The 12,018-nt window shown below is 37.0% G+C and overlaps 1 protein-coding gene across 2 annotated transcripts in view; it reads right to left on the reverse strand.

The window, feature by feature from the left end:
• Positions 1-3,312: 3,312 nt before the first annotated feature.
• Positions 3,313-12,018, reverse strand: part of LOC131072682 (glycerate dehydrogenase) — a 76,003-nt gene continuing 67,297 nt past the window's right edge. The window contains exons 11-13 of one of the 2 annotated variants that reach the window (XM_058008924.2): positions 3,982-4,026; positions 3,716-3,830; positions 3,313-3,647 (exon numbers count right to left, since the gene is read on the reverse strand). In XM_058008924.2, the coding sequence (XP_057864907.1) occupies positions 3,643-3,647; positions 3,716-3,830; positions 3,982-4,026 (165 nt within the window). In that variant the 3' untranslated portion in view covers positions 3,313-3,642. The remainder of the gene's footprint in view (positions 3,648-3,715; positions 3,831-3,981; positions 4,027-12,018) is intronic. The other variant, XM_058008916.2, reaches the window with a different exon arrangement.

Raw genomic sequence — 12,018 nt, forward strand, 5'->3', positions numbered from 1 at the left:
CCTTTATGATCCATAAAATCAGGGTAGCTATGTCACACTCTTGTACATCACATGGATTAAAAGTGAGATGCTTATAAACTACCATTTCCATGCATATAACTACCTATCATGATTGCCTATGATATGCATTAAAGGAATAAAACAGAAACATCTCAAATACCAAAAAAGAATTGTAGTGCACACAACAATTTGCAACACAAATTTACTCTAAAGAAACCCTTCAATGGGCTAAATTCCACGAGGCATGATCTATACTCCTCATGCCACTAACACAGTCATGCATCTTTATAATGGCTCAATGGAACTTACATTACATTCAAACTATTCTAAAATGAATCATGACTTGCAGCCCTACTTGTAGCAGTGGAAAATGAAGGGCACTACCTCCATGCACTTGTTCTATTGTCCACTTGTAGAAGCCCAAAATCTGTTGCAGCAATTCCAAATGATTTTGTATGCAATCTTTGCTAAATTATGATGCTTCAAGGGAAATTGTGTCCCACTTGCAATAACATGTACCTTTGTCAACTCTGTCCATACCAACTAGTCTCAACTAATCAGTAAACTTCAAGGCTTTGGTCTTTGTCAACCAGCCAACTCTGCATTGTTCATACAATCTCTACACTTGCAAAATGTCTCTAGCAACACCTAGTTTGCAACTCCTACCTATGATAAGTCTCCAACCTCTAACTAGGTTCCCTATGGCTCCAATAACCATGAATAGCCTTCATTGTTAATCAATCTCTTAGCCCCAACCAGCATTTGCACGGCTTTGGCCATCTGCAAACTAGTGGTATGCCACTATTTGTCATTCTACTTAGCATTGTCAACCCGCAATGGCTTGTCTCTTATACCAACCTACTAACCCTCATTCATATGGTTTCCCATACAATATAACAAGCAATCTTCTTCCTTTTCCCCTCTCAATATCCATCCTCTCCCTCTTCACCTTCCACCTCTCCCACCCTCATCACTTCAAATTCATTGCCAAACACAAGAACTTATGGGTGGTCATTGCAACACATGTAGTCACAATCAATAGTCGAGCAAGGAATAGCATCACCCAAATAAAAAATATAGCTGCCCTGGCAAATGAATCATGTCTACAACTTGCCCCTTGCAAGATGATTCGCATGCCCACATCAAGAGGAAAGGATGTGCTAGGGCATGGGAAAGACATATGCTTGCATAGTAGAAAATGCCCTCCAAAACAGCCACCACCAACAACTATCCAAGCGATTGCTACTCCAACTGTTACCATCTAGCCAACAAGAAAAAATCACACAAGGAAAGAACTGCCACCATAAACTTGCCACCTCAATCTCTCTAGTAACACTAACTACCTCAATCTCTCGACAAAATGCTCATGACTCCATCCAATTCTACAACATTGTTGCAAGTAACATTAGACCTTGGGTTGCACTTATAGCATTGTTACAAATAGTACTATCACCCACAATAGGAACAATCTCAAGCTGTTGTTTGTTCTTGTTGTCAACCAGTACAATGATGGTGAATGAAGTGAAGCTTATCACTCTCAATGCTGTTGTGGGTGACTTGCACTAGACTTATATATGTGTGACCTTTGTTGCAAATGAATGTGTAGCACCATAAGCCTTTTGCAAGCTACTATAAGTGACTTACAATGTTGCTTTAAGGTCCTTTCAATTGCTGCAAGTGAACTTACAGCCAAAATCCCATTGTCCACCTTACTGATCCATTTTGTGATCACTATGCCATAGTCAATGTTGAGAAAATCTTACACCTTTGTCATGGTGATGTACGTTCTTAGTATTTTTCCACGGATAAAAATGAATAAAAGGGAATACACTAAAGCAAATTATTCCACGGATAAAAATGTGTTCAAAATTAAGGATGTCCTTTATTATTATTTATATATAGATATATTTACTTCTAAGGAAAAATAGACCCAATTGCTAAAGCTAAGGAATCATGCAATATGGATTGTCAATGTATCTATTTTTCTCGACATATTAGATAACTCATATCTATTGTTGTATAAGGCTTGCAGGTATCTTCCTTTGGCCTCTATTTTGTAATACCACGAGCCATTTGCCCACCAATACAAAATTTCTTTCAAGGAACAGCTTCCACAAATGTGCCTTGCCTTTATTTGTTGCTTCCCAAGAAACAAAAAATATCTATTAAATTAACTCCCTCCTTTCTGAGCTCGGGGCCTAGCTCGATTGGTGAGAACTTCTAGTGTGAAGCACAAGCTCACGAGGTCTAGTCTCCCCCCAGCTCACGTGGTACTGGAAGACATGTCGTGCCAGCGTCACCGGTCACGTCAAAAAGTTTTCCTAGCGCATTGCAGTTTATAGGGGGGTGCTATAGCTGATTCCTACAATCTTAGAAAAAAAAACTAAATGAAAATAAATATAAAATATAAAACACTCCCTCCTTACTAGTAATGATTCCTTTGGAGTGGAAATCTTCCTCCTTATTTCATTTCCCTGTTTCTTAAAAAGTATCAATATTGAAGCTTATTGGTTTATTTCTCATCAAAGGGGCCTTGCAAAAGAAAAAATATGCTTCCTCCTAAATGCAAAGTTCTCTTGCACGAAATATATGTTGTTTAATCTTGCTTCAAGAAGCTTGAAGGTGTAACCTTCATCTTTGCTTCTCTACCAACTTGAAAAATGCAGTTCAGCACCTTTTTACTTTCAGTATCAAATAAATGGATATAGGATTGATTTTAGGTGAAGGTTATGATCCATTGGTCTGTTGCTAGAGCATGCAATAATTTGACATCTGGTGAGTAAATGTTACAGCCTCCAGATGTGATCAGAAAGAATTAATGAGATCAAACTAAGCTTCTGCAAGATGTGCTATGAGCAGGTCAATTTGACATTATTTAGCTGTCCCTTTTCTGCAGTGGATTTACAAAGAATGATATCATCATTGTGACAATTTCTCCGACAATAGCATTCAATATTTCAGTTAGAAGAAATAAATAAAGCAATCTGAAGATTCTATCAGTGAAGAAGATGTGTTAAGAGGATAGGCGTTGTCTATTACCATTCCTGCTGGCCAAGACTTCACAATCTGCCACCTATCATAAATTTCAGTTCTTTATGATCATGCTAGTTTTGCAAAGGTTTGTGGACATTGCAATCAGCCTCGTCATCCTTCTTCATGAAGATAAGGAATCATATTAAATAATGTCATATTAGTGAACATGTAGAGAGGTTCAAAACCTTGACTGTGTATCACCTTCATTAGACGGGTTGAACAAAAATGTGTCAATATCTACAACATGAATTCCATTATACAGATGCATCTGATTCTCTATTCAACCAAAATGCAAATTCATATATATTTATATATACAGTGGTAGGCATCCTCTTCAGGATTTACGGGATGTTTTACATAAATTGCACTATACATATAACTTTCACTTGAGATTCTAAATTGTTCACCAAGTCTGGCATTAAAAGCAATTGGCAATTAAAAGCAACACTTAAGGAATGTACTAGCCTTTTTTTAATATATGAACCACCTTTTTCAATATTTGATGCAAGAAAATTAAATTATAAACTGGCCCTGTGCATTCTATATAAACCACCTTCAAAATTGTCAGGACCCTTCTTAAAGCTTGGAAGATGTTAAACCTGCAACACATCATACTGCAATTTAAAACATGTCAAGGACCTAAAAGATGTGAAGCGGAAAAAAATAAATAGAGATACCATACCTAATGCTTTTCCATTGACAATGCTTGGACAGGCAGCTGGAGGTGCAGAGTTCTCATCTAAGAAAGATTCTACCCTATTTGCATCCGGCCATAAAGGATACCCTTTAATCTTTCCCTGCCGAAGCAATTAAGTTATATCAAAAATTATCCTACAGGAGCTATATTTATAGAAAGGTAGGTCAATTTCTAGATGATCAAAGCTATCAATCAGATATTGTTCTAGTAAGCATGAATAACAAAATGTGTAGTGACTAGTCTCAACTTACTAAGACATTTAATGCAGCAAGTGTAGCCATCCCTTCTCGAGTCCACTGAACAGAAAGTTGAAAAGACCATTTAGCATTTATTTTATATCATTATGATTTACAGATGTTTAAATAGTTAGCAAAAAATGGCTCATATCTAGGATTTGCAGCTTCGGGAGTTCTTTTGGGTTTTAGTACATTTTTTGTTTATCAGAGATTCACCGGTAAAATTTTAAAGCCAGAGGGCATTGGCTCAACAAGGGAAGCTACAAAGTTCCTCTTTCTAATCCCTAATCCCTACACCAACTTGAATGAACATTGTTTGTTATAAATGCAAAATAAAACATGCACAATATTCTTAATCAGGAATAGGAACAAATACTAAATAATTTGGCATCAACAGATGAAACAAGAAAGAATCAAATCTTATGACACTCTCTTTAGTAACTAAGAATTTTTTAATGATAAAAGATCCAGAGTTCTATAAGAGATACCAGTCCTACTCCTGAATAAGAGATATATAACTAAAGCAACAAAAATCATGCATACAAAACCCCAGATGGGGTTTGCAGGAAGAGACCACAGTACAAGCCAAATCATAGCACATAAATATAAAAACTAACAGAAACACATGCAAAATATCTGAATACCCAGCACACAAATGTGAGTATCAAACATGGAAGAAATACAAAATGAAATACACAAAACCTAAACAACCCATGCAATAAGCCTAAACAAACAGGAGGAAACTAATCACTCAGAGGGAACACAACCCAACACTCCATGTCATGAGCACCCAAAGCCTCATTCCGATGATTCAAAGCCCCCATTGGGAGACCCTCCACCAAAGACACAATTTATTTAATTTGAACACTACCCAAGCCAGCCAGATCAACAATGATATCCATCAGCATGCATTTTAGCACACCAACAGATTTGACAAATGCACCAAAACATCACCTTCCAACCATGGCAGGGTTTAACCACTAGATCCTTCAAGGACCCCTTTACGGTGTATTACCAACAAATGTGTCATCACGATTCTCAAGTCTTGGCAGAATGTAGTAACTACATCCACATCCACTAACAAGACCTATGTTTCTAGTGCATCACCTTCTATTTTAAATCCCAAGTCTCATCTTTGATCTTCAAAACACTATCTAGCTGATTCATCAACTCAGCACCTCCCTTCACAAGTTCCATGACACTAACCAAATTGTCATTCACCGATACTATTAGTGTTTCAATTCCTTGCTGCACTTCATCCAATAGCACCACATTTGGCAATTTGTCTGCAAAAGTTGCCAATATCAGAACCTAGACCAAAGGGAGCCATTATACTCTTCACCCAAAAATCCTTTTACAATCCTTAGCATGGCTAGACTAGAACACTTAAAAAACCTTGCTCAAATGATGACCAATTACCCTACCCCAACTATAGGAATCCTTGCAAGCACCCTTAAAAGTCATAAGAAATCAACTCAAAGCCACTAAAAAGAAAGAAATCATGCTCAAGAAACCATGAACCGCAATCAACAATCCAATCCACCCCAACCACCATGCGAAAATCCATCCTTCCGTATTTAATAATCCCTGAATGATTTCGCATGCTTTAGGCATTGCCTTGTCAATCACATCCAACTTCTTCTAACCATCCCAACCAAGACTCAAAGAAATATTATCAAGGCAAAGGGTGGCCATTCATATAAAACAAGTGAAGCCAATCATTAAAGAGTGTGTGATACAATTATAGATGAAGGGTCCAACTAAGGACTATCCAACCATTCAACCTTATCGCAAACCTTATAATCATTGCATATACAAATACAATCTGATGATAACAAATTGAATTCAACTATTCAACCTTATCACAAACACTTATAATCAATGCATTATAACTAGCCTAGACCTTAGTCTTAGCTTACAATACAATATTAGCACTTCACATTAGTGTGGCCACAAGAATGGTTATCCTCAAGCTGGTCACTCTTTCCTTGCTCTTCTCTAATAAGATATTTGGCACTACTTGAAACTCAGATGTCTCCTTGCTCTTCATTGTCCTTTTGCAAATGCATTAGACCTCCTTTTATAGCATATCTTTGGTGTAGAAGGTTCTTAGTTGGCCCAAAATAAGAATCCAATGTGGCTCTAAACACAAATCTATAAGCTTGTAGGTATCTTCCAATATCAATGAACGCTTGGATATTTAATTCATAGCTAAACTAGGTCTTCTTTGTTAGGAAATTTGACGAGACATTTCATGAACCAACAATTTGAGCAATCCCATTGCATTAATGTAGAAACAAACCATCCTCCACTTTGATATCAAATCGGAGCGTTCAAATCAAATTGTGCTGCCATACAGTTGATTCTATCTTCTATCCTAAATGCTCAACTATTGACTGTGTGGAAAATGTAACTATGACAAACCCAAATGATTGGTAAAGCACTGTAAAACTACATAACAAAAATAAACTGAAAGAAAACATTTTTGGTTGCTGCAAGATTGCTCTTACACCCTCGATGCTCCTAAATCAGTGTGTGGACAAAGGAAGAAAGAGGTCGAAATAATAAAAGCCAGCTAATGATGACACTAACCAAAAACACTAGATGATCCTCAAAGAGCTCGAAAAAATCATAATGACAAATAACCCCAAGCATGACCAATCACGTGTAATGCAATCAAAACAACTTTGTTATCCCTACATCATAAACAAGGCTTTGAAAAGAAATGAAAACCATTGTATGGATGGGAGGATACCAATAAATAATTACAACCATCCGAATTAGACAAACATTATAAAGATCAACCCCATTATTGGCAAGAAAATATATCGGTTATTTTGTTCCCTACAATAATGTACCACCTCTACTGAACCAAAATCGTTTCTCCATATGAAAACTTCTTACTAAATAGCATAAAGCTTCCAATCGGAGCAACGCACTTTCTTCAAAGCATTGAAAACTATTAAAGAGTCTCTCTCCATCATGATATTACAGAAGCCTTCTATCTAAGCCATGGCTATGCCAGATAAGAGTGACTCCCATTCAGCTTCACTATTTGTTTTAGTATTTGAGTAGGGTGATCCTCCAATTACAAAAATGCCCAAGCCATCCCATAACACATAGCTAGAATTTGCAGGACCAAGATTACTACAAGAAGCTTCATGAAAGTTAAGCTTCCTACCATACAAAGGGCTTTCCATTTTTCGCCTCTTCAATTATTCTTAGAGACTACTAACCCATTCATAGGAGAGCTTAAACTAATATTCCATTGATTAGGTACGTGGACTACGAAGTTTGACATGTGCACTCCAGTCTTTGTAAATCACCTTCACATATTCACTAGTGATACTTTCAATCCAAGCCCAACAATGGATAGGACTTCCTTTTTTAAACTTCTTTGATTGCTTTCAATCCATATGTCTCATAAAACATAGAGCAAAGTGTTCTCCAGAGTGCCAATGGTCTCGAGGTGCCCATAGCCCGACTATAGATGTGTTGTTCCAAACTGGCCGAAAAACCCAACTCATCAACAATTTTGAAATAAGTTTAGTCCAAATGTCAGCTGAAAAACCACAATGCAGCAAAAAATGATTTCCATATTGCAAGTTTTTGTCATTGATGTCGAAAGGTTCAATGTCAACATTATTTGAAATGAAATACTTGTCAAGCTGCTGATTATTCGTTAGATCTTCATCAATTGTTTGTTGAGCTACTTGCTTACTTGTTTGAGCTGCTTGACATTATACAAGTTGTTGGTTATGTTGCTAGATTTCAAGCTACTCCTAAGGATTCTCTTGTTCATGTAGTTAAGAGGATCTTCAAGTATCTTAAGAGTACTATGCATTATGGGCTTTGGTATTGTTGATGTGTGTTTTATGCACTATCAAACACAGAATAAAGTATTGAATACTCTATCCTCTGATGAACAAAGACCTCTCTAGTGCTGAGTGCAAGGATCACTTGAGATGACTCCAAGGTTAACAATGTCAAGTCTTGACGTGTTGGATAGCTTCAATGGTTGATGTGTTTGCTGCTCCTCCAAAGGAACTCAAGTAATTGTTCTTCAAAGAGATGAAAATTCTTAATCACAAGGAATGCTATTCTTACGAATGATATTGCAATAAGTTCTTTCTACTACTACTAATGATCTCTTGCTAAAAAATATATATAAAAAGGGATGAACGTTTAGAAACGCTAAACTAACACTAAGAATGCGCGATTGATGGATAACTTCAAATGAGGCTCAACTAAGCTTTGCTTTAACATGCGAAGAACATCTCCATAAAGTTAGTGTGATCTTCTAAGGATAGCTAATAATATTCAAATCACTACTGCGAACATGGACACCATCAAAACGATGGATATCAATGTAAAAGTAGTAATTGAAGTTAATGGCAAAAATGAGTTCAGTTGACTATGAACAATAGGAGCTTCACCATCAATCATGCACATAATTGTTTCACTCATCTAAATACTTAAGCAAGTTTTATTCTATCTCTTTTTTCTTCTTTTTTTTAGTTTTAAGTTCTCTCTTAAAAGGATGAAGAAACAAGCAAATGCTCCAAAACACAATAAGTCACCAACACTTCAATGTTTTTATTATTCCTGGCAGCATCAAAGCAACAATTCTTCAAAACTCTTCTAATCAATCCCTTACAAATAAAATGAGTGGAGCTTATATAGTGCTCTCAAATACAATGAATGGCCCAGATTAAATCAAAATCAATGGCCAAGATCTTGCCACCTAAACCCTAATTAGAGTTTGTTACAACAAATACCTAATTTATTGCAAATTATTTAATATCAACCAATGGGAATGTGACATCCATTTGGCACAAACTTTAAGGAAAAATCCTCCAATGAGAAAAAAGATGCCACATGGGATCATAGAAAACATTCTTCTAGAAGTTTGTTACCCTTATCCTTTTCTTTTGATGTAAATTCAATGAATCTGGACACTATAATTTCAATCTTGTCCATTGGAACATTAGGCATGACTTTCAAGTTTCAACTGATCTTCCATGAAGCTCACCTCATCTAAGGCAATAGCAAAGGTTTTCTTCCATCCTGACCCAAAATCCTTAGTCTTACTAGCAAGTACCATGAATGACTGTATATCTTCCAGATGCTTTTTTGTAGGTGATCTAGCTGTCCCAAAGAATATGAATTTTACTCTCTCAACCAGCTGATCAGCATCTATATGGATTCCTTCATTCATCTCTTTCTCAAGTATGATTTCAGCTACTTCCACGATTTGATCATGTATCTCATTTATTGCATTTTCTAGTTAAGTGCAACCACTATTGATATCTTCAAACATGACCTTCCTCATTCAGAGCAAGTTATACCAATGTTGGAAATCATGTGATTGTCCTTCTTTCAACACTCCTCCATTCACCAAAGTCTCTAGGTAAGCTCTTCATTGCTTGTAGTCTTTGCATAGTGTAATCTTTGGTGAAAGTGAAAACATCATATGCTGCCATGAGAACTTGAGTCCTATCAAGAACACCTGAAACTTTGTCAAATATCCTCACTAGCTCCTTCATGGATGTATTTGCCTTTTTGAAAGACTTATTTATCCAATTCTTCGTCATATGAATTAAAGTCCTCATTTCTTCTAAATTATCAACGAAGTCTGGAGGGAGCAGTGGTGGAGGTGTGTTTGAAGAATCATGTTTGCCTTATTAGTTCTTTGAGTTGCTGAAGGTAGCTCCTCAATGCATTCACCTCTCTCTTGAGCTTCTTGTTTTTCTCTACTTCAAGCTTCAACATACCATGAACTATCTTCACTGTGTCATTCAAGTCTTACATTGCTTGCTCAGTAGTGGAAGGACCTAAGTCAATAGTCTCCAAGTCATACTCCTCTATTGTGATCTCATCTTCGGGCTTATCTACTCTTGGAGTGGCAATTTTTATCTCGAGATCTAGTATTATCCTTTACAATTTTTGACATCTTGGTGGCCTTCTTTTTAACTCTCTTAAGGTTTATTCAGGAAGCCATCCAAATCATCAATAGACTCTTCTTCTATTATTATAACTTCCTTTGCTAATCTCTCCTTAAGTCATGCTGGGATAGAGAATCTTTCTTCTCCCACTTGAACCTCCTTGAGTTGTTGATCTTCTTGGGGTGGAGAGATTACTTCATCATCTTCTTTCTCTATTTTCACATATTCATATTCAGATGCCTTGTTGCTAGCTTGCTCCTATGGTGCTGAATTGTATTGTACTTGGGATCATTTCCCTCTATTTGTCTTCTCGCATCTATTGTCTTGAATTGTAGACTCCATGGATTCATTCACACTGTGATCTATGCTTCCCCTGAGTGGCCAACTCTCCTTGGCGGCTGTTTGATTCATCTCCACTTCATGTATGGATGAGGTACTAGTAGAAGGACGACCTGAATTTGATTTATTCCTCTTATGTGATGATCCTTATGATTTTCTTTCCTCTTTGAGCCTTTGGAGTGAGTTGACTAGGTGGTACTTTCACTCACGCTCATACTTTTTGTATCTTCATCAGATGAATCCGAATTTCCCATCAAATCAAATGTCAATTGCGCAGTTTGGCTCTTCAACTTCTGAGTTTGAATGTCTACCCATCTTCGTGTGTAGGCCAAGAGTAGTTTCATTAAGTCTTTCAAATCTATGATCTCAACATCAATCCAATTAACCTCTACCTTCTTGTCTTTCTCTCATTCGTACACAGGTTGGAGGTGTTTTCTAGTATCTTGTGCTTCATTGGGAATGTCAAAAACTTTACACATCCCGACGATGTCAATTGGTAGCCTTGAACACATCTTCCTTCTTATCTCTAAATCATCTTGGGCATTCATCCAATAATCTTCCAATTGCATCTTATACTTGTGCCTTCTCCTGTTAGCTATTCTCATGTTGCCATAAGGATCAAAGTTTTCTCTGGAAGAATACGGAATAAGGGAATAGGATCTCAATTCTTCCTCAGATTTCTCAACTACCTGTAAGGATGGACACACTTCTATTGATTGTCCAATTAAGATGGGAAAAACAATCCAAGTCTCGTGTCTATTTTTATGGACTTTGTCATAAGTGATCAACTGTCTCACTAACTCCAGTAGTACCATCTTGTCGATATGGTAGCGTGGTAGCATGTATGGCGGATAGGAACATCCTTGAACTCTTATATAGGTGAACTTGGGAAATTGGTGAAGAACACAAATGGACACTGAGAGTGGGGTAAATCGGTGTATTTTAAAACTTTTAACTATGTGTGCAGATACTGACACTGCAAATTAATTAAGAACATATACACACACAAATCAAACCACAACACAGAATATACGAGGAAAACCCAATGTGGGAAAAACCTCAGTGAGAATAGCTGTTGGAGTCTACTGCTACAATCCAACCTTACAATAAATAACAGTTTACAATGTTTAGGGCACCAACCCCTGAACTTTAGGGCACCCAACCCAAGGAACACCAACCCCTGATTTTATGAGTGCCTACTCAAAGGAGCACCTACCCCTACTCTAAGCACCCACTCAGAGATTTACATTGATTCATTAAGTTTACAATGTAATGACAAAGCCTTGTTACAAATGAGTTTTGTAACACTTAAAAAATTCTCATATCTTGAGAATGACTTTCTTTGCCTGCTGAAGTTTTTCCTTTGTTTCTCCTCCTTCCTTTGTCCCTTTTTCTTCCTCTCTCTACTACAGTATTACTCTCCAAAATGCTCTGTTCTTTCTCAGTTTCTATGGATGTCTTCTTCTTCCTGCTAGCGCTTCACTTTGCAGAATACTTTGTTCTTGCTTTGTTCCAAACTTCTTCTTTTTTCTTCTGTAGATTTCTCTGATTTTCTTGGCAACAGCACAACTTTCTACAGCACTCCACTTACACAGTCGACTAGACGAGATATTTCTATTTCCACCTCTGTAACTGTCTCAACAGCCACACCTACCAATGTCGAATCTCATTTATAGTCCTGCACCATCAGTTCTACATCAAGGAATGTTTTTCCTTCTAATATTGCAATTAATTCATTTTCCTTTCTAGGCTTCGGTCTGCAGTAGAT

Source organism: Cryptomeria japonica, chromosome 9 (assembly GCF_030272615.1).
Source record: "Cryptomeria japonica chromosome 9, Sugi_1.0, whole genome shotgun sequence".
NCBI lineage: Eukaryota > Viridiplantae > Streptophyta > Pinopsida > Cupressales > Cupressaceae > Cryptomeria > Cryptomeria japonica.